The 23,431-nt window shown below is 40.9% G+C and overlaps 1 protein-coding gene across 1 annotated transcript in view; it reads left to right on the forward strand.

The window, feature by feature from the left end:
• The first annotated feature begins 536 nt into the window (after positions 1-536).
• Positions 537-23,431, forward strand: part of fstl1b (follistatin-like 1b) — a 28,978-nt gene continuing 6,083 nt past the window's right edge. The window contains exons 1-6 of the mRNA XM_020658837.3: positions 537-699; positions 842-898; positions 19,428-19,529; positions 19,623-19,752; positions 21,855-21,887; positions 22,210-22,340. Of these exons, the coding sequence (XP_020514493.1) occupies positions 697-699; positions 842-898; positions 19,428-19,529; positions 19,623-19,752; positions 21,855-21,887; positions 22,210-22,340 (456 nt within the window). The 5' untranslated portion in view covers positions 537-696. The remainder of the gene's footprint in view (positions 700-841; positions 899-19,427; positions 19,530-19,622; positions 19,753-21,854; positions 21,888-22,209; positions 22,341-23,431) is intronic.

Below are 23,431 nucleotides of genomic sequence, written 5' to 3' on the forward strand. Positions count from 1 at the left end.
ACCAGATTAAATTAACTTCTTACAAAGCCCAATGGAAATGTAGTCAGGCTCTTGACTGCTCGCTGTGCAGCTGCATAATAGGTGTTGCTGCCCCCTAGTGGCCAAAGATGTACTACTACAGCTTTAACTATTGAAACCAACCTTATCATTGATAATCTTATATATAAACACATTCATATATTTTATATCTATAGCCCGTTCTTTGTATTCTTGAACACATGAACCACATGAGATGATTATTTTGGATAAAGATGGAGGAGTGTAAATGACATGTCTTGCTACACACGATATTAAAAAGCCTCTTGTAGTATAATTTTCCAGGAGGCTATTGTTGCACAAACAAAAGCTTAGACACACACACACACACACACACACACACACACACACACACACACACACACACACACACACACACACACTCTCCGGGCTCCCTCCCCCCTCCTCTGCTCCTCTGTAAACGTCCTCGGAGGACTCCGGACGTTTTGATTGGTCGAGGCGGTGAGAGAGGAGGAGGAGAGATCGACGGACTGCTCTCGAATTCCTCCGCGCTCCTCACATTTCTTCAAAATCACGGACCTCCTGCTCGCCTCCGTCCCGACAAAACATCCAGACACAAGCTTCAGCTCCGGCTTCCTCCTCCTCCTCCTCCTCTTCCTCCTCCTCTGAGGTTTTCGAGCGGAGCTGCTTTTTCACAAAATGGTAACTGCGAACATTGAAAGAAGCGTTTTTTCTTCAAGTTTTCTACACCTGCAGAGAATCCGCTTTACAAACGGATGTTAACCTATATGTTCAACTATTTCCTGCACTAAATCTCACTTTTACTCTTTTATTCTTCGTCCAGATGTCGAGAGGTATCAGTGTGGTCCTTCTGTTGGCCCTGGCTGTCTGTAACGCAGAGGTAAGTTTTTTTTTGTTTTTTGTTTTTTCTTCTTCTAAAACTTAAAAATAAAATCATTATAACTGTTTGAAATGGATTCAGTGACTGTGCTAAACGCTTTGTAACCTTCCCACAACATGAACACACTAGTTTAGTTCACGTAGACGAGCTAAGAAACATCTGGAAAGTGGTGCTGTGGTGAAAATAAACATCTGTGTTTTCAAGATTATTAAACCTAAACTAAAGGCCTACAGCCTGGTGTAGTATTTATCTTCTGAAAGAGAGACAATTATGCATTTATTGTTGGCACTCAACGCAATTATTTCTTCCATTATGGGGCTCACAGTTTCACTTAATTGCCACCAGGACAGATTATTTCAGAAGGGACATCATTCCTAATCCTAAACATCATTTCATGGCGTTTTGATGTGAGGCTCTTATGTTGTTGTTTTTTTTAACACTGCCATTTTGCATACCATTGGTCCAAACACACTCACAAACACTTAATGTGAGTTGTGAGGTTAACAGCACAAGAGAAAGCTGTCAGAGTGACACAAGAGTGACAGACAGCTGTGAAAAGAAAAGAAGTGTTTGCTTTGTGTTTGCATGGTTCTCATCATCAGTGTTGTAGGATTTGATGTGCAGAAACGCTCCGCAGCCCGGCAGCTGCTCTGATGGCACACAAACAATGTGTTTGGGTGGTCAGACAGGCTGAGACAGCATGTGTGTGTGTTTGCTGGTGTACTCAGGGAGTGTGAGAATGCTCACCTTATGGGTCTCACGCTGCAGCTCTAAGTAGTCCGGCCTCTGAGTAAACACAGAGATAATGTGCTGTGAGATTAACTGAGGGAAGACCACCTCCATCCTCTTATCTGAAAAAGAAAAAAAACTCTTTGTTTTTTTACACTAAAATATCAAACAATTCCTTTTTACTGGAAACCCAAATCAATACGAGCCTGTTACATACAGTAGGCCTATATGTACAGTAATGTAGGGTTTTGAATACTTGAAATTAGCTTCAAAGAGTATTACATAAAAGTTTTTATTCCCCTTTCATTAAAAATGTCATTCATGTTTTAGTAAACTTGTCTCATATTGCATTTAAACTAGACATTGTATTTTGTATTTGTTAATAATTTTCTGTCCAAATGTAGTAAAGTCATTCAGCTGTGAACACCTAGCCTTAGCATTGCCTACAGAACAAGTATGCAGTTGTTATAGGATTTATTTTACACATTTAAAATACATTTAAAATCATCGTTGTTAGGCTAGCAGTTCAACGCTGCTCGCTGCCTTCAACGCCACATATTGCACAGCCTGACTTCATATTTTCTCTCATCTTAAATGGTGCAAAAGGGAGTTTTCTTTTTAAACAGGAATGTTCTAGAAAATGAACTTTGTCCAGTGTCAACTGTGGTTGAAAAACTTTCTCATCTGCCAGAATTGAGTGGTGCATTTTATCATTGTATTATGAAGCATCAAGCATCACATTGATGTAGCACGTGCTAATGCTAATGGGATATCATTTAGCATTCTTATCTTAAGAACTGATATGAACACACAGCTAGTGACCATCAGAAATATTCTCAGATGAAAGGCTTCTATTTTCTTCAGACTTGGACGACTCAAACCTAAAATGTTTGGGGCTGAACTACAGAATATTTGTTGCATGATTATGTGTTGCTGTGTAGATGAGCCAGGCAGATGTCAATCAAAATGTGATTAGACCCGCCCACTCAGTCTTTAGAGATCGTCTACACTGCAAGATAGCAGGTTTTTTTAAACGAGGTTTTGTCACTTGTGATTGTTATGAACATTAATCATTACTTAGACGTTAGAGGACGCTTAAAGGAAGGCTCGGTTTGTTTGGTGCGGTTTGTCTTCTGGTTATATTTAAATCCTTTTTCGTTGCAGCCTTCTTCTTCTTCTTCTTCTTCTTCTTCTTCTTCTTCTTCAGTCTTTCTTTTTTGTCCACGACTCTCTCTGCCTCCTCTGGTAGATGTGGAATATCTCAGACGGTGGTGAGGTGCTTGGAGTTCAAGCTGGTGAACAGCAAAAGGCTAGAGTACACACAGGGAGGCATTTTGATTGGATCTTTCCATCCGGTCCTCACGACAGTGATAGGTCGGAGTTTTCACAGGAAGATCAACAGCTATAGAGACGACTGCTCGTTTTGTCTTTCTGTTCCATAAACCGTACAAGACAAGGCAAGTTTGTTTATGTCACACATTTCAACAACAAGGCAATTCAAAGTGATTCACACAAAACATCAAAAAGCATCACGACAGAGGAAAGAAAAGAAACATTAAAATAGAACATTTAAAAATCACTGAAATTATTAAATCTGAAAATATGTTCAAATAAATGTATCGATTTTTTCCCCCACACCCCTATTAACGAACTTCTTAACTTTGTTTTAAAATCTACATTTTGTTTATCTTAATCCAAAGTGTGCACAGGCTCTCACAAACACCAGGTGGTGGTTGTTTGGCGATCACAGCTGTTGAACACCTGGCTCTGCGTTGACTCCTCTGTTGACCTGAACAACATGTTGCAGGGCTGAGGGGACTGAACAGGGGGAATAGCTGCGGGCTAATTACGGGATGGATTTTCAAGCACTTGCAGCTACCGCCAAATGTGCAACACAAGATAAAACCAATTGTCTGCTGCCCTGCCCAATCCATCTTTATGGCTTTACACAGATGGACCATTAAGTGTCTGTATACTGCCACAACAGTCTGAAATGTTGCCCGACATTCCACCGCTGTCCCTAAAATGTGTCATTGTGCTGGGGTTTATTGGACTCATATGGTGTTGATCTCTGAGGTATGGCTTGGTGAAGACAGAGCACACAGAGGAGTCTGTTGAGTGTACCCGCTGAGGTAATGAGGAAGCATTGGTAGAGGCATCAATTCTCCGGAGGTAATTACCCTGATAATGCACGGCCTGTTGACCGGCCGTGGGAAGGGCCCTGAAGTGACATTCCAGGTGCTTCTACAAGTTGGAGCGAAGCTATCGCAGGAGGTGATACGATGAGCCTCCAGCGTGTGTGTTGAGGTTATGTTGTGTACACTGTGTAAAAAAAAAAAAAAAAAAAGAAGAAGCTAGAAACACAGATGAAAACAGGCGTCTTTGTGTGTGTGAATTGATGTTGCTCACTTTCTGGCATGAGTGCAGGTTATTAAAAATCTGGACACCAGTTTTGTGATTTATCGTAAAGGACGATGCCTGTGTGCTCCTCGAGGTGAGAAATTGCAGCGTTTGAAGACAAGCAGCTCAAAGATGAAGTGCTGTAGGGTGGCCTGGGTCAGGACTTAATGTGTGTGTGTGTGTGTTGTGTGTTGTGTGTGTTCGCAGGTCTAGAGAGCAGATATGCATCTTGTGAATAAAAATGTTGAAGAAGTCAAACACACTGGGAGCTTGATATGCAAAGGAGGGTCGATCGTGAAAGTCATAAGAGTGTGCAGCCTCGGTGGGGGAAACATGTGTGTGTACACACTTGCATACAAACACAGAGAGAAAAGGAGTGTTTGTGTTTTTCGTGTTATTATCTTATTATCTCACATCATCCGCTGTGACCGGGTGGAATGACACAGTGGTTCATTTAGTTATCTGCACCAGAATCCAGAGCTGGAAAAAACACAGACGTCAAGAAAGGAAACCAGATGTCCTCTCCTCCTCTCCTCCTCTCCTCCTCTCCTCCTCTCCTCCTCTCCTCCTCTCCTCCTCTCCTCTTCTCCCCCTCTCCTCCTCTCCCCCTCTCCTCTCCTCTTCTCCCCCTCTCCTCCTCTCCTCTCCTCCTCTCCCCCTCTCCTCTCCTCCTCTCCTCTTCTCCTCCTCTCCTCTTCTCCCCCTCTCCCCCTCTCCTCCTCTCCTCTTCTCCCCCTCTCCTCCTCTTCTCCTCTCCTCCTCTCCTCTTCTCCTCTTCTCCTCTCCTCCTCCTCTCCTCCTCTCCTCCTCTCCTCTTTTCCTCTCCTCCTCCTCTTCTCCTCTCCTCCTCTCCTCTCCTCCTCCTCCTCCTCTTCTCCTCTCCTCCTCTCCTCCTCTCCTCCTCTCCCCCTCTCCTCCTCTCCTCCTCTCCTCCTCTCCTCCTCTCCTCCTTTCCTCCTTTCCTCCTCTACCAGACTGTCCAGGAGCTGGGAGGCAGAATAATAAGACAGTTTGAGAAGCAGTCTCTTGTTTAGGGTCCCAGATTTACAGACTCTGATTTGGGCCAGGCAAACCCGTTGTGTTGCCATGTTGATGCCCTCGCTCCCTCTCATTCATTGTGGGCTAAAAATATCTCGCCCAGGTGTAGGGAACAAGAGCGAGAGGGGGACGCTGTGTCCTCTGTCTGTTTCAGCCCGCTCTAATTACTGAAGCCAGCATCCATCCAGTCATGGATCATGCACAGGGGCCGGAGAGCTAGAGTGATGTTAAACTGAGTGGAGATGGAGCCACAGGGTGGAGGAGACAGAGGGTGAGGTAAGTCTTGGCTGTGGAGTGAGGGGGCACAGAGAAGGGGGGGGAGGTGCTGCGTTTCATGTCCCTGCAGTGTGTACTCTTCACTCTTGGCTTGGCTTAAAAGAAGTCCTCATTTAGCGTATACCAGCTGTGCCAGTGTCTTATCATTACCACTGCTCTGCACTAAAGGCTCCAAACACATAAATGAACACGCACACACACAAATGACAAAGAGCGGCATGAAAGTGTGCTCCAAGGAGTTTGACTTACTCATGCATACTCAAAGTGCAGCTTGAGTAAAGGTGAAGAGGTCTACATCAGAATCTCAGCAATGCCTCTTTGACTGGAGGTTACAAGTCGGGTTGTGATGATACATAAATATAATTTTAATGCATATTATAAATTATCAAAGGCAATTTTTTTAAAGATCAAAGTAAAAAAAAAAAAAGGATTCCACATCATCATCTTTTAGGAGTCCCTGATCGATAGAGGTGGCCAACAAATCTGACAGATATTCAAATATGTTTTTCCTCTGATTTAAAGGCTTACTGTCTGTGATGCTTTCAGAGTTTTCAGAGTCATATCTTCAGTTTGTTTACATCGCCTGGACGGCCGGCTGACTCCTCCCCTCTCGTATAAAAGTTGTTTAATTGAGGGACTAGAGAAAAGAAGAATAACATACTGTACTCACTGCTTAACTGTGTTTCTAGATCACGCTCATTTCAGGTAAATTTACATGCAGTGTGAAGATACCAGCAGAATAAAGATCACTAGCATTAGCATGCTAACACAACAATGCAGCGCCAGTTGTTTTGGTTTCATGATGGTGCTCAAGGGCGACATCTGCTGGATCAAAACATCACATATAAAGACTTTAAAGTATAGATTATCACTGTTGGAGCTATTTAATTGTTGTTAGAATTAGTTTTGGTGTTTAGTTTACTAATATTTGGGTGTTGTTGTTTATTTAATTATTCTACACGTTTTCTTTATTTAGAATAGATTGTGGGTGATATTTTCTTTTTGCTAGTTGTTTGTTTAGTACATTTAGTTTTGAATTAGTATTCTTGTTAGGTATTTGGTAACACTGTGGGCACCAGAGGTTATTTAAGTAAGAGGCAGGTAGAGGACCAGCATGCACCTGGGTGGGCCTATGAGAGGCAGCAGGAGACATGATTATCTTTGTTCTTTTGTTTGCTTGAACCAAATAAACTGCAGATCTCTTGCATGGACGTTGGATTTCTTTTGCCTGCGTACATCACATTCCCATGATGCATCAGTGGTCCTTTGATTATGTTTGATATTAGTTTATTTAGATTTTTTTGTTTTTGGACAAATAGCCACTAGGCCTACATTATTTTTCATTTAAATAAGCAGAATCATCTACTACAAAACTAGTTGCATTAAATGGGCCAATAATATTATCATATATTATCATAATATAATATTATCAATATTTATTTCTAGAATTGTGATGAAACCTGGGATTATCACAGCACAGTTTCCCATCATGAACTCTTGCTCTTTGGAGCTCACAGTTAACAGCAGTAAAGCAACATCATGATCATCACATGTCAAAAATCAGTTTGGAATTCAAAGGATTTTTCTGTTTCCACTTCAGTCCAAAATTGCCGAAATACTTTTTGGGATAACTCATCGGGCAAAAAACCCTCACACAACCCGTTAACCTCCTCCAGGGATCATCTCGCATCCAGCAGCCCGTGTAGAGGACGCACCCTGAGATCAGGCCCTGCATCTGTAATGCAGTTTGTTTGGCAGTAAGGAGGTCACTGTGGGATGAGTGATTAACTGGCTGCCGTTGTTGTCGCTGTTAAAATTCCTCCACCTTGAACCAAAAACGCCTTGACGACTGCTGAAGAGTAAAAGAGGCTCATTTACACAGTTTTACCTCAAAGTGGTTTAATTTGTGATATGTGTGATGAGGCTACACTCACTATTCTTAGTCTGTGTGAGTTATTCAATCGTGTTGGATACGTTTCAGTTTTCTTTCCTAAAACTGAAAATCTCAAATATTTCCTTGTTTCAGCTTTTTTTTTTTTAGAATAGTTGCTTTTCCTTGTAGTGTCTTACTAAGATAATGGAATCCATAGCACATTGTCTAGTCACCGTATTATACGTAAAAGTCTTAGAAAATGTTGCATGGGGAATAAAAGTACTCATGTGACAGCACACCCATGTTTGGGTTAGGGTTCTTCTTATGAACTTTCTTTGACACAAGGACACTCCAGGTCAGCATTTCTTTTGGTTGTAAAAGAGCTGAGCCAGACTAACCCTGGAAAAAAAACAGGTCAAACCTCGGTCCTCCAGGGAACATAAATCTGAAGACCTCACTGAGGTCACGAGCTTCCCCCCCAAAACGATTTAACTCATTCTGCGTCATAACAGAAGTTTGAAACAGTCACACAAAAAAATCTATGCTCAAATGTCAGCAATGTTTCTTCTTCAGAGAATATAACCACATATTGTATTATTTATTTAGAGTCCCTCTGCACCTTTAAGAAAAAGCTAAAGACCCAGCTCTTTCATGAATACCTACTAACTTAATGATGATGGTCTCCATATTATTGATGATGATGATGGTAATGACGATGGTTTTTGTTTGATAACGACGACTTATAAGATGGTTTCTATACTGATTAGAGCTCTCAAGAACTGCCCTCAATGTTGTGCTTTGCCTCTGGTCACTTCCTGTCAGCACCTGTGTGTCCAATCAGACTCAAAGCTGATCGTTTGCTCTTACTCACATTGTTCCTTTTTTTCTAGATCCTTGCTTGTGTTGTACTTACTCTCTGATGTACGTCGCTTTGGAGAAAAGCGTCTGATAAGTGAATTGTAGAATTTAGGGACCCGGGCCGATATAGACTTTCTTTTTTTTTTCAAAGATGAGGTTATGTCGCTATCTATTCTAATGTTGCTTTTGTGTGTTTTGAAGCACGATAACGGAAAATATATATATATATATATATTGAGCTGTAAACACAAGGCACTAAAAACTGCTGATATGGCAGTATGGTAAACAGCTTTGCAAAAAGTGATATTCATTATTAAAAGACCTGCTGTTACTACATTTATTCATAAATCCTGAAAAACAGTATATTAAAAAAGGTTGATTGTACTGCCAGAGCCCAAAACAAACCACTACTTTATTTATATTGTCTTGTTGAGAACCTTTTCTTTCATTTCAGCTCTAATTAAATTTAATCTTTTTAGATCTTATTACTTGTATTTATTAATCAAAGTTGAGCTAAGTTAGGGAGACATCTCATATAATGTGATGAACTGTTAGAAAAAAGATGCAATCGGGCCGGCTTTGTTGAATGCATGAACCACTGTCCCACTGACTGATCATACCACTGCTATGATAAAAGTCTCAGAACAGATTTGAAATGGCTGCATACACAAAACCCATCCTACAGAATGAAAACGGGCCTTTTCCTTCTACAAACATGTCCCAGCCGTTTGCCCCGATACTGGCCTCAAAGACAGAGAGAGGAGAGGAGGGGGAATATACTCATTCCCCTGGACTGAGCCTAACATGAGCCCTCCCTCTTGTTCTCTCTCCTGGCGATGGAAAAACGCCCAGAATATAGCAGGGGTGGGTGAGCGAGGGGAGAGAAAAGTGGCAAAGTGGATGTAGAGAAAAAGTGAGCTGAAGGATTTAGCTAAAATTGTGTTTAATTTTTGGACGTACAGTCGAAAAAGAAGGCAATCAAAGTCGACAAAAATCTGGATAAAGTTGGCATAGTTGAGGATTGGATTGGGGGGGGGGGGGGGGGGCTGGGGTGTAGCTGTGTTTGCAGCATTTTATGTCCTCTGGTGACGTTTTAACTGCTAGCAGATGTGACTCTGCCCAGACCATGATGTATTTCCTGCTTTTCTTAACACTCTCTTACTTTCTCTTTATCCCCCTTTCCCCCCTTGTTTTTTCCCTTCCTTCCCGTTCCTTTCTTTCCATCTAACTTCTTTTTCTTTGTTTCTTACACTTCTGAATTTACCATTCTGTAGTTTTTTATACTTCAGCTCTTGAAACAACAACATGTCCTGTGGGTGTAAAAGAAGAGGCTGCAGACGAGGGTGACATCATCCTGTCCGTTGGTACATTCCTTTCGCGCTGAATAAGAAGCAGGCATTGGAGAAGCAGCATTAAAAAACTGGTTGATTGCTAGGGGTCCCTTTGTTTCTTCAGGTTAAATCTTAAACACAGCTTCCCTCCCCCCCAGGAGAATGTTTGAGACCACCCCGTCGAGCCCTTACAGAGAGCTCATATCTTTAGCAACCCGCTCAAATTAGTCTTACTTTGGCCTCATTATTCCAAGGACACATCCTGCCAGAGCTCAACTATCAGCTGAACTCGCAGAACTGCAAGAAATATTTATCGGGCATCTCGGATGGAAGCATGTCAATAGATGATAGATAGATAGATAGAATAGATAAAAAGATGGTGTCATTTTGGGGTTGAATATGTGTTTCTCAGCCAAGGCTTTTTGCCCGTCTGATCTCAAGAGGCTGTCAAGCTAAGAAAGAGATGAGTCTGAACCTGATTTGATATGTATGAACGTTGAGTTGAACAGATTCTGAAGCAGGAAAAAATGTGTAAATTATTGAGGGCAAAATGCTACAACTTTCTGTAATGATTCACAAAAGAGAGTCTGTTATGTTCCTCCCATGTGAAAAGTTCCTTTTAAAGAGGGAAACTAGTTCATCGTCTGCGTAGAGTCGAATAAGAGTGTTTCTCATTTCGTCTTTGGCTGCGCTCCACTTCTGCACTTCTTGTTAGGCCTGCTCAGAGCAAGAGAGCAGGGAGAAGGAGATCTTCATGGCTGAGGAGACGAGCTGTTCAGTTGGAGCCGTCTAAGCGGCTGGCATGAGCCTACGACTCGAGAAACTGACGAGTGTTTTACAATCCAGAGCTGGAGAGACGACACAGGAAGGAAAAAGCTGGAAGAGATGGAGGGGGGGGGGAGAGCATGGGGCACCTCTCTGACCTACATACAGAGGAGATTTTTGGCTCAAGGCGAACTTTGTCGGACCCCAGCTGAGGCACAACATAGCTCAGGAATGCACCCGCCCCGACTCCTTAATTCCTTCACTTCTTTTCCTTCACTCCATTATTCCATCGCTTCAGTATGTAATCAGAAACACGCTTGTAAATCACTGGAACGCATTTCAGGGTTGTTAAGTTATTTGCTCTGCGTGCCATCTGTCACTTTAAGACTGTGAGTTGCAATGGTGAATTACACAATGAACTTGTCTAAAAAAGTCGTTTTAGCGTGACAACAAACAAGAAATATTAGCGTTGGGCTTTTAGTAAAGGGAAATTAAACATATTTACTTCCTCAAAAATCTAAATGCAGTATGTTTCTCATATTTTGGACAAATTGCATCACTTTTAAGAGTTTGTTTAGGGCTGCCTCCTGAAAGTTGATGAAACAATTAATCATTTATGACGACTCTTAAAGGGATACTTCACCCATCTGCATTAATCTTTGTATCATTAGAAACCTGGTAGTATTTTTGAATGGGCACGATTTTTGCATCACCCAGAATCGAAACTGAACGTCCGCCATATTGCTTTTCAGCTATGCTAACAGGCTCTAACTGGCACCAACTTCAAAATGTATTTCACATTTCTACTACATCTATGACCCAATGTCAATACAGATTCATGTTTCAACGGGTGAAGTGTCCCTTTAATTAACTCACATTGTTTGAGACTAATACTCAGAGCAATGCAAACTTTTTCTGAGGTTTTTAAGTGTAGCCTAAGTATCCACAGAGGTCTTGCTCACTCCAAAACAAACTAACCTGGTAATCAATATAACTTGGTAAATAAAGCAGTTTGACATCAGCCTTTCTCCATTTTATATTGAAGCAGTAACATGTTAATGTGTTTGTCTTTGCAATGCCTCTCGATGGGGCTTTGGGGACTGTGAGCTGAGCTGCTGTTAACACCGGCTCAGACTGTATCTCTGGGTACTCTTTAAGTGATGTGTAGCTGATGGCCCGAACTTGTCATTTACGGTACAACTCATTGATGTGTCTTACCAGTTAAACATAAGAACCATGTGTGCTCATATAGGCTTTTTGCGAGGTGCTATACTGATCACAAGAATAAATAACTCTCATATGAAACAACCAAATTAAAGATTCTGAGACGTGAACATCCCTAAATTTGTTCAGTATGCTCAGTGTGAATCTTGTCTGAGGCTATATGTCAAAGATGAAGCTACAAGCAGCTGCTGGTTAGCCTAGCAGCTAGCTTAACCTACAGCCCTAAAATGTTAAACGTTGTCGGTATCAGTTGTCTGAACGCCGACAAAAATATATTAAATATATGTTTTTGCCATTGTATGTACATTTTTGCAATAAACATGGCTAATGTTTTATTTTTTTTCCACTTTTTTTCTGTTCTTACTGCTAAGCTAAGCTAACCCATAGCCAACTGTAGCTCAAATGATATGCACATAAGAGTAATGAGAGTGAGTGCAGCCCCCAAAATATCAAACATATGAAATCAAATGCTCAGTAGAACAATTCTGTTTAAATTGGAAGTTTAGCTGATTTAATAATTCCAGTAAAAAACATCTGAGTGTGGAGACAGACTGATGCCTGGAGGACTCAGTCGGCAGCTTGAAAGCCTGCCTTGACTTCACAGCCTCATCTGTTTGGTTCAGCATCATTGTTATAACTCTGTAATGAGATTTGAAATATTATTTCTTTGATGAATAATTGTGAGTTTGGTGGGGGTGTGGAGGTTAAGTTTTTCCAATCATTTTCTTTTTCTCATTTCCTTCTCCTTATTATGCAGTCAGTAATGTGGAACTCAAATAACAGCTGCTTGGAGATTGTTTGTTCTGTTGTTGTTTTGTCACAGTTTGTGCTTTAACAAATCTGAGGAGAACGTCTCTTGAGAGGCATACTGAATGAAACTGCATATCATAGTGTCCAAAACTAATTCAAACATCATTACATGTCTATCCTCTTCCACCTGCCTGACTTATTATTTTTAATAATTCAAGTTTCCATATAGCAATATATTTTATTTATAGAAACACTCACACTCGAGTTATTGTACCTCAGTGGAAAGAGGAGAAAGGTCAGGTTGTTTGTCTCCCTGAATCAGGGTTATCAGTACACCAGAACTTTGATAAGCTACATGTTCAAATCAAACAATACTGATACCCCGTTTTGATAACATGGCATCAAAAATAGAAGTTCTAGGCACCCCAAATCAAAAAGATGTCTCTAATTACCAAAAGATGTAGACCTACTCTGGCACACTGTCTAAACTGCACAAATACCTTTTGGGCAACTTTTGGGTCCCGAAATGATACCAATGTGTTAATGCAATCATGACAGTGTCACCTCATCTGCTCTCTGTCTATTTGTTTTTTATTTAACCAGGAAAAAGTCTCATTGAAATTAAAAATCTCTTTTACAAGAGCGTCCTGGCCGAGACAGGCAGCACAGTTACAGGGTTTCAGACATAAAACACATGAAAACAGGGATCACAAAAAGAACCATTCATCAGAATCTGTCATCAGCAACAAAGTGATCAAAAAGGTTCAATACGAGTTAGCTAAAACAGCTACAGTCAGATATTTCTGCCTCCAGATCATTAAGACGACCTTTAAAAAACATTCAAGGAAACCAGCTCCTGAAGATTTAAAGTATCTTGCAAACCGATTCCAAGAAGAGGGAGCAGCATACTTTCCTAATTCAGTACGGGCTTTAGGGATGTTAGAAAGTGTAGATGTTTGAGACATAGATGTAAGTTTTGCACCTTTATAAGATGCCAAAACAAATTGCAAAATGACCGTTTTTTGCTGATCTATGAATTTGAACGGACCACTGCTGCGACCTCTCTTTTGCTCGCCGCAGCTTAAGAGTTAGAAAATATGAATTGAGATCTTTAGGTTTTTTTTTTAAAGCTTACTTAGTAGTACTTCAATACTATCCATAATTAAAATAACAGACATTCTGTGGTTTAAAACACATGGGATCGTAACATTTTTAAAAGGCTTCATATGTGATTTTTTGATCCAGCAGATGTCGCCCTTGAGCACCAGCATGAAACCAAAACAACTTGCACTGCATTGTTGTGTTAGCATGCTAATGCTAGCAATCTTTATTCTGCTGGTATCTTCACACTGCATGTAAATTTACCTGAAATGAGCGTGATCTAGAAACACAGTTAAGCAGTGAGTACAGTATGTTATTCTTCTTTTCTCTAGTCCCTCAATTAAACTACTTTTATACACGAGGGGAGGAGTCAGCCGGCCGTCCAGGCGATGTAAACAAACTGAAGATAGGACTCTGAAAACTCTGAAAACATCACAGACAGTGGGACTCGGGTGTTACACCCATTGTAGACAGTCATGACTCACAGAGTTATTTTCAGAGGAGATACTTGATTTCTACATTTAAGTATGAAAAATCAGAGATAAAGACTTTAAGGATTGAGCACACCTTGTATAAATGACCTTTGACCTCTATGTAATGCTCACTGAATATCTCGAGAGTATGACCTCAACGATGAGCAATGACTCAACATATCAATGACACCGTAAAAGAAAAGCTCAATTTTTTAAGGATTCAATGCCGGCTTGTTTTATTGGATTGTATATAATTAAACTCTGTGCCCGATAAACCCCATTAAGCTGATTAAACGGATCCTGATCACGACAGAAAGAAACGTATCGTTGCATATTTCATTCACAGTAATAAATAATGTTTAAGACGTTTAATTTTTTCGAGCAAAAATTCCTCTGAGCTGTTTTCTCTCTGTAGGCGTCTCCATGGCACGGCGCTTATAATCAGTAAGTCAATGTTGTTTATGCTAATGAGGGGGCAGGGTGCATTGTGGGTATGGATTCATGGTGGCTGTGTGAAATGACACCCAGAGGAGAGAGGCATTGATTGGCCTGCTCAGATCAACGGGGGCATCACAGATACACACACACACACACACACACACACACACACACATGCAGTTAAAGGGCGGATATGCTCCATTAGTCATACTGCTGTGTGTATGCAGAGAGATGCAGATGGATGTTCTAATGGGTATTTAATGTGTTAGTGCATTCAGATTTAGCTGTGCTGCTGGTTTCACTGCGTGCGTATTATCAGTGGGTGGAAAATGAGAGAGGCTTTTTCAATTTTTAAGTGTGAATACATTGACGTTTTAATTCCAGTTAGCCCCAGCATGGAGCTGTTCAACATGTGGCAGGGGGAGAGCATGCACCATTTACCTGTTTCTTCATCATCGTCAGAATTTCTGCACAGCGTCTTTTTCTTTGTTTCTTTCTTCACTCACCTTTTTTTTTTCTCCCCCCTTACTTCCATCTAGCTCTGCAAAGCTTGTCTCGTCTCACTGCCGTTAAAAGGCCACTGCACTGGGAATAAGACAAGGCAGAGAGAATTAAGTCACACTGTACTTCAGATAGGAAGATGAAAGCATGCACAGAGCAGGTTTTGAGAAATATCACTTAAATCTTCCAATCTTTTTTAACATAATTTGAACCCTTTACTAAATAGATTGAAGCAGGAATTGGGGGGGGGGGGGGAGGGGGGCGGCAGGAATTGAGGAAAATGGGCTGTGAAATGTGCATAAATACAATCAGTTTTTGTGCTGGAGGCACATTTCTGTATAAAGGGCGATGCTTAATCTGTAATGATTCACCAGTCACTTATTAGAGCTCCAGCTACTGTGACTGGTTTTGAATAGGAAAAAATGAAAATAAGGATTTGTTTGTTGCTCTGAAAAATTGATGTAATTTAAGTAGGACACCCACTGTGGACGTGTTTGAGATTGTGCGTTTTGTTTATAAAGTCTGCTATGATAGTGATCCGGCTAATAGCTGTGTTTACATCAGTCAAGCATCCATAGTCCTGAGGTGTTTAGATAAACTCTATTATGTGCTCAAGCATGTAAACATCTGAACTCTGTTTGTGCAGAAACTCAAATCTCCCTCTTAGAAACATGAAAACGTTATTTCTCTGACGTTTAAACACCTTTAGATGTTGTCATCACTTTAAGCCTTGTCCAGGAGTGCTGTCAACTTCAGCTTCACAGTATTGAGTTAATATGACGGTTACCCAGCACCTAGTTAGCTTAGCTTAGCTTAGCATGAAAACTGGAAAAGGTGGGGAAACAGGTAATCTGGCGCTGTCCAAAGATAACAGATCATGTCTACAAACAACTTAATAATAAAAACTCGTTTACATCTCATGTCTTTGACTTTAATGTGTACTGCTAACACCAAGTTATGTTTTTTTGCAAACACATTAAATGTTATAAGCGCGCTTTAGAGATGCTATTACAATCTTGACCTTTCAACCTTTAACAACCCTTCAATTGTTGCCTTTTAGCTAGCTAAGCTAACTGGAAGTTGAGTTTAGCTTTGTATTGAAAGTACAGAATTTTCCTCCGTTTAAAGAAAAATCTTTAACAGTTCTGAACATGATATGTTCTGTTCTGTATGAGAAGTGATACTTGGAAACTTTGTGAGTGGTCTCTTGGGGATATTAGTTACTAGTGTTGTAGTTAAGACCTAAACCAAGACCAAGTCTGGACTCCCAAATATACAAAACTATAGAGCGTCACAGGAATGAGTCCTAAAACCAGGAAGTAAGTTAGCATTTGAGCGCCATGGGGTCTAACGTCTAAAAGTCAACGGGCATTTTGAATGTGTTTGTGGTTAGACTCCTGAAATAAGGTCTGTGGTTAACACAAGCTGAAGAGATGTTGGTGTTCTGTTAGAGCACATAAACTACGTTAGGTAATACCTCCACTTGTGAAGTTTGAAGTTTTTACTCGTCTTTAAAAAGGCGGTTGCTAACAAGAGGCTAAATGTGACTACAGTGGTTGTCGGGGACATTAAAGGTCATCACGCCGGACACAGAGGGCGGGAACTCTCTCACTAGTCGGAGATGTCTCCTGTAGGTTTAATCTTTAGGTTAAGGTGAATATTATGTTAGTAAACTATTTATTAAGCTACGTGGATTAGTTTATCGGAGATCGTCTGAAGCATAACGCTAGTGATGTCACAATCATCCCACCGTGGTGTAGTTAGCTTGTAGCATAACGTTAGCTTTTTACTTCTGTCGGCCGCATTAACGCTTCAAACATCATAAAAATGGCGTTCATCTGTGAAGATTATCCTGCTGAACAAAACGCCTACGCTTCAGAAACGTGTGTTTAACACAGAGATTATTTATTAATGACCCAAAATCCAATGAAAACATCCCAGAGGTGAATTCTCATTAGACGCCATGGCGATGCTACTTCCTGGTTAGCCTACAAAAATACGTCATATGGTTTGTTCTCTATTGACTAGCTCTCTCTCTTACTCTCCCCTCCCCCCATTTCTGTGCTAAAAGTTCTTGTTAGTAGCTAGCAAACCAGTAGCTAAGATTTAATAGCTAATATTGATCAAACATTATCTTTAACCATTGATTAGTTGAATGTGTGGCAGCTACATGATCAAAAACCTGCACTTCTTGTACCTGTGTACAAGACATATCCAGTGTAGTGATCAAAACCAGGTAAAGGCTCTTAAACCAGGACACTAGCATGCATGTAACTGTACTCTGTGGTCCCCCATGCAGGCTTGATTCGTGACCACAAAAGGAAGTCTCATTTCCCAGCTCCTTTGTTTTCAGTCCGTGTGTCAGTCATAAAAATCTGCACCACATGCTCCGCTGTGATCCTATTATGGCTCTTGGCTCAATTTGCCTCTTTTGATTGACACCTCTGTGATCTTGTCACAACAGGAGCCTGTACATGTTCTCACCATGGCAACAATCCACTTGAATCAGCTGGTGCCGGTTTAAAAAAAAAAAGAAGACAGCCTGGTGCCTGTGTGTTCATTAGCTAAATGTCAGGGATCCTCTTGCTGGTTGTGCTCGCAGAGAGAGAGACGGCCAGAGACGAGCTCTACGTTTAGACCAGATTCATCTGAGGAGCACATCCATTATTCATGTTCTCATCGGAGGTTTCTACAGGTTTCAACAGGCTTCCAGCACATCTGTGTCTAACAAACTGAATTGTCAAAGCCACGGGGATAGCTTTGAAGATTTTTCCATGACCTCAACTTTGGAGTGCAAGTGTGTGTGTGTGTGTGTGAGTGTGTGTGTGTGTGTGTTAAAATCATGCATAGAAATGAACCGACAATCCATCGGCTCTCACCGATTTGGGGTTTAAATCTGCTATGTTGCTGTACTTGCATGTGACTGCCTCCACCCTGCGTCCATCTTGTTACATTCTGTCATAAGTGAGCTTTCAGTCACAAGAGTCCACCCTCACTTTAACCTACATACCAGAATCTGGACTCAGAAACACACACAGCCAGCTCACGTGCAGTCACACACACACACACACACACACACACACACACACACACACACACACACACACACACACACACACACACACACACACACACACACACACACACACACACACACAAGGCCAACGTTGTGTCTCGCTCTTACAGGAAGCAGCAGCTTAAAGAGAGAGGAGGAGGGGGGGAGTCTAGATTTCACAGAGTATGGGAATGGGCCCAAAGGAAAACACAGCCCAGACTCCAGATGTGGAAACACCCTACACACACACACACACACACACACACACACACATACACACACACACACACACACACACACACACATATATACAAACACACACAGATAATGAAAGGAGTAGGTAATGAGGGTCATAAAGCTGCTCTTGGAGCTCCGCTTGGCGTCTCGTGATTGGTCAGTTTGTTGCTCCAGTGAACTCATTTTCTGGAAAGTGGACCAGCAATCTTCTTCGATAAACAAACGATGAAGAAACAACGGGCGAGAAGTTATCAACAAGAGTAATTAGACCGAGTGAAAGAACTCGAGGAAAAAGTGAAACACAAACACTTGAAACAAAGAGAATGACTTCAGAGATGAGTGTTTTTCATTCTGTCCTTATTAAGTGTTCACATGCAAAGATAATTCTGTTGTTTGAATCACAGCAGGTTCTCATCAGCAGCATTACCTTTGTTTTCCTCTCTGCAGACAGTGGCTTCACTATTTCAATTCTTTTTTTCTAAGTGGAGTACAGTCAGCTGTCACTACTTGAACAAAGTCTGGGCATCGTTGACATGGCAACTACTGAAAAAAACACAAGTGGGACTCCACAGACCTCAATCGAAATGCAGAAGCTAAAAGCATGAACTGAGAGCTGAGGACCAGAAACAGACTAGTTTAACATCTCCATCTTGATCCAGTTCTGAAACAAAGTGAATCACAGTGAAGTTGAATCCTGTCCTGACTCATTACCGGGAAAGCATCATCTTTCGCACAAGGACAAAAAATGTGCACAACTTGATGAGAGTCTGAGTCATGAGCACAAATTAAAATCATTCCAAATGACTGTGTTGAAGAGGTGGCGCCATCTAAAGGAGCAGTGCAGTCAAACTTTGCAGGACGGCTCAGAATTCAAAAGCGTGTGTCTGTGCAAGCAAACAATATGTTGAAGAAGAAGTTTGAAGAACCCCATTTGGTCATATTTGTAGAAGTTTGTTAGAGGAGTAAAAAAGTAAAGAAAAGAAAAATGATGGTGAAAATGTAACAAGATCTAGAGAGAGCACAGATCTAGTTAGACTTATGGAAATCAATGAGGATGAAGCCCCCCAAATATAATCATATGTATCAAACTTCACAAGTAATAGAAGAAAACAGTTCTTTGAGAAAAGCAACAAACAGACCGGTTAAGTATTTTTCATTCTGCACTCACTGTCTGTAAAATCTCTTTCTTGCTTGCTGACTAAATAAAAAAAAGGAAGTCTTAAATAAAGTTATTTAGCATGCAGCAAAGAACTGCTAGTGTCTGCAGTTTATTGGACGGAGAAGACTGTTTCATTAAAAAGTTGTGAAAGTATAAAGTTGTGGTTTTGTGTTGGTAATATTTCACAGAATGCCGCAAACAACCTCACGGTGCTTTCTTAACGGCTGTGTTCTTATAGGACAACAGCGCCGCCCTGTGTGTGAACCGTGCAAAAAAAAAAATGTCTTAAGTGTCCACAATGTGTTTCTTTTTTTTCTTCAGGAGGTGCAGAGCAAGAGCAAAGTGTGCGCCAATGTGTTCTGTGGGGCCGGGAGAGAGTGTGCTGTCAACGAGAAGGGGGAGCCCAGCTGTCTGTGTATAGAGGTGAGTGTGTGTGATCACTACCAGCGGACAACAAAGAGAGAAAAGGTAGGAGTAAGTATCCCATTCATTTGAATTCTCTCTTTTTCTCTCCAGAGCTGTAAGCCCCACAAGAGATCTGTGTGTGGCAGCAACGGGAAGACGTACAGAAACCACTGTGAGCTCCACAGGGACGCCTGTCTGACCGGCCTGAAGATCCAGGTCGCCCACGATGGACACTGCCAGGGTACGAGCGGTCACAACCTGAGAACACATCACACGAAAAACTCAACAAAGGGGGAAATAAAGAATCTGGAAAAGGGACAGGAAAATCTTACTTTTTTTTTTTAAACTACTGAGAAAACTTAAATTAAGTTAATTAATTTAAACCAGAGAAAATATGTAAATGCTATTTTATCAAAATATCCAAAAATATCTGTTAAAGCTGATGAACATCGTGTATCATTATCAGCACAACAGAACTGACAAGGCCGGTTTAAGATGTTTTCAGAAATTAAAGTATGAGGCAAAATAACCTCACATGTAGCAAACAAAGGTTATTTAATTCCCTTAACATGATAAATTAATACTGCAACTCAAAAAAGTTCAGACTAAACATGGACTATTTGAAATTAGATTATTCCTCTTGAAAATAAAACGTAGGCAAATGTATTTCTTTGCCAAACGTATGAACAACACAAACCCAATCTACTGGATCAAACAGAATTAGACTTAGACTTAGACTTTCTTTATTGTCATTCAAACTTGTACTTTACAGTGCAGATAAGAACGAAATTTCGTTGCATTTGGCCCGTTGTAGTGCAGGAATTGTTCAATGACTCAAAGATATGAAAAGTGAGTTCCATTGGTTGTAATTATTGTTCTTTTTTCTTTTGAGAGATTATAAGGACACAATGTTTTTAATGAGACATTCAGACTTTGAGAAAGCAATTTATTTTTACTAAGTCTGCCCATTGTAGTTGTAGAAATAAAATTACCCATAATCAGTAAACAAGTTATAATATTTTTGATCAAAAGATCAATAAAGACAACAAATTAAAACAAGTAAAATGCTCCAACATGATCATTTGATTTACCTTTCTCATTTAATATCATAAGATCTTCTACAGCAGATGGAGTTTCTCATCATATCTCAAACACATTTTAAACCAACATGTATATGATGATACTCATCAATGCTCCATTTAGTTTGAATCGTATAACTTTACTTTTTTATCGTATTGTGCATATTCAAGATTGCCATTTTTTATTAGATTACACATTAAAGTCTTTATCTGTGATTTTTCACACTTAAATATAATATAAATCAAGTATCTCCTCTGAAAATAACTCTGTGAGTCATGACTGTCTACAATGGGTGTAACACCCGAGTCCCACTGTCTGTGATGTTTTCAGAGTTTTCAGAGTCCTATCTTCAGTTTGTTTACATCGCCCGGACGGACGGCTGACTCCTCCCCTCGTTTATAAAAGTTGTTTAATTGAGGGACTAGAGAAAAGAAGAATAACATACTGTACTCACTGCTTAACTGTGTTTCTAGATCACGCTCATTTCAGGTAAATTTACATGCAGTGTGAAGATACCAGCATAATAAAGATCACTAGCATTAGCATGCTAACACAACAATGCAGCGCAAGTTGTTTTGGTTTCATGCTGGTGCTCAAGGGCGACATCTGCTGGATCAAAAAATCACATAAAAAGCCTTTAAGTATTAAATTAAGAAGGTCAAATTCTCACTAAACCAGAGGTAGTAACACACCAGGCTATTGGTGTGAGGTGAAGAGGCAGAAAGCCAGTTTCTAACCTTGCAGTGGGGTTGCTTTTGATGTGAGTGCTGATAACAGTGAGTGTAGTAAATTAAAGCAGTTACTGTTTAATCTCTGTACTTGCCCATATTCATATAACTGATATTTGAGGTCAACGGGTTGATAGTCTACCTTACAAGGCCATCCACGTGTCTCTGCATAAAAAAAACAGTGTGCTTACACTCACACTCCTAGCCTTGACTTTATCCATTAATGCATCTAATAGTTGAGTCTTATCTGGAGTCAACCTTTCACTTTCTCACTACGGGGGATGTCACACTGTCTGTGTCTCTGCTGGGCTGAACATTGATCAGAGCCGCGGGCAGAAAGAAGAAGTCAAGAATAAATAGTTATGTCACACTGTGTCACTTTTACAGACCTTTGGCCGTGGGCTGAATGACAGCGAAGTTTATCACTGTGGTTCTGAATAAAGTCAACCCTGTTTAATATATTTCATTTTATCTCAAATGTTGTAGAATTTCTCTCTTATTTGCTATCACTCTCTTTTTCTTTCATCACCACCAGAGAAGAAAACCGAGCAGATTGCTGCCAGCCCAGGTGAGTGAGAGAGAGAGAGAGAGAGAGTGTGTGTGTGTGTGTGTGTGTGTGTGTGTGTGTGTGTGTGTGTGTGTGTGTGTGTGTGTGTGTGTGTGTGTGTGTGTGTGTGTGTGTGTGTGTGTGTGTGTGTGTGTGTGTGTGTGTGTGTGTGCTCTTGCATTAGTATGTTTATTTGTATTTTAAGGACAATCTTGAAAATGTTATTTCGGTATTCAGATCAATATTAAAAGATGGATCAAGGTTCTGATCAAAAAGGGAATAATGGAAATTTGAATTTGAAATTTGAAAAAGATGACCTGTGGAAATGTTCTGGTCCCTGCAGTTGTTTGCTATGCTGCTGATCGCAACGAGCTGAGGGGTCGTGTGATCCAGTGGCTGCAGACCGAGGTCGTCCCGGACGGCTGGTTCGTCAAGGGATCCAACTTCTCTGACATCCTGCTCAAATACTTCAAGGTGGGAAAAAAAAAAGAAAGAACGAACAGTGGTCTCTAAAAATACTCAAGTTGTTCCTTTACCGTTCTTTATACAGAACAAACCCAGTTCATTTATTCATGTGGGCGTCCGCTGAACAACCCTCGCCTCAGATTGCGTCTCATTATTCATGTGACGGACCCTTCAAGCCCGTCCGCTGATGGTTGTAATTCAGTTTAATGAGGGTCTCTGCAGAGGAGGACCCCTGCCTGTCTGTGCGTTGACATGAATGAGATTATAGCAGAAGTGGTTTTTTGAACAGTCGTTTAAAAAGCAGGATTTATTTATCTGGTCTTTCTCATCATGGATTTATTCTGCACATTTTAAAGAGTTTTCTTTTTGCTGATTCTCTACAGCATCTACACGTCTCGCACAAACACATCACATGGTCTCATTAAATATCTTTAATTATTTAAAAAGTCCTCTGGTCCAAAATCTTAATGAAACAAACAACTCTGACATGAATTAAAGATAAGTAATGATTGTGTATTCACAAAAACCTACATGAGTAGAATTTATTCTCTAGCAGATAAAAATACAAGAAATGAACTTTAAGTGTGCAAATTAAAAACTGTTGATATGAAAGTTACAAGACAGAAGATCCTCCTCCCCCTCTTCCTCCCCCTCTTCCTCCTCTTCCTCCTCCTCTTCCTCCTCTTCCTCCTCCTCCTCCACCTCCTCTTCCTCCTCCTCCTCCTCCCCCTCTTCCTCCCCCTCTTCCTCCTCCTCCTCCTCCTCTTCCTCCCCCTCTTCCTCCCCCTCCTCCTCTTCCTCCCCCTCTTCCTCCTCCTCTTCCTCCTCCTCCCCCTCTTCCTCCCCCTCTTCCTCCTCCTCTTCCTCCCCCTCTTCCTCTTCTTCTTCCTCCCCCTCTTCCTCCTCCTCTTCCTCCTCCTCTTCCTCCCCCTCTTCCTCCTCCACCTCCTCTTCCTCCTCCTCTTCTTAACATGCACATCACAGAAGTTTAGAAATATATTGTTACCTTTAATATCTGATGTTTTTGTCAGGTTGCCATGGTAACCATGTTGCATGTTAATAATTTAGCGCCCTTCTCACGTTTCTTTTCTTTCTTTGCA

The sequence above is a fragment of the Labrus bergylta genome, chromosome 13 (assembly GCF_963930695.1).
Source record: "Labrus bergylta chromosome 13, fLabBer1.1, whole genome shotgun sequence".
NCBI lineage: Eukaryota > Metazoa > Chordata > Actinopteri > Labriformes > Labridae > Labrus > Labrus bergylta.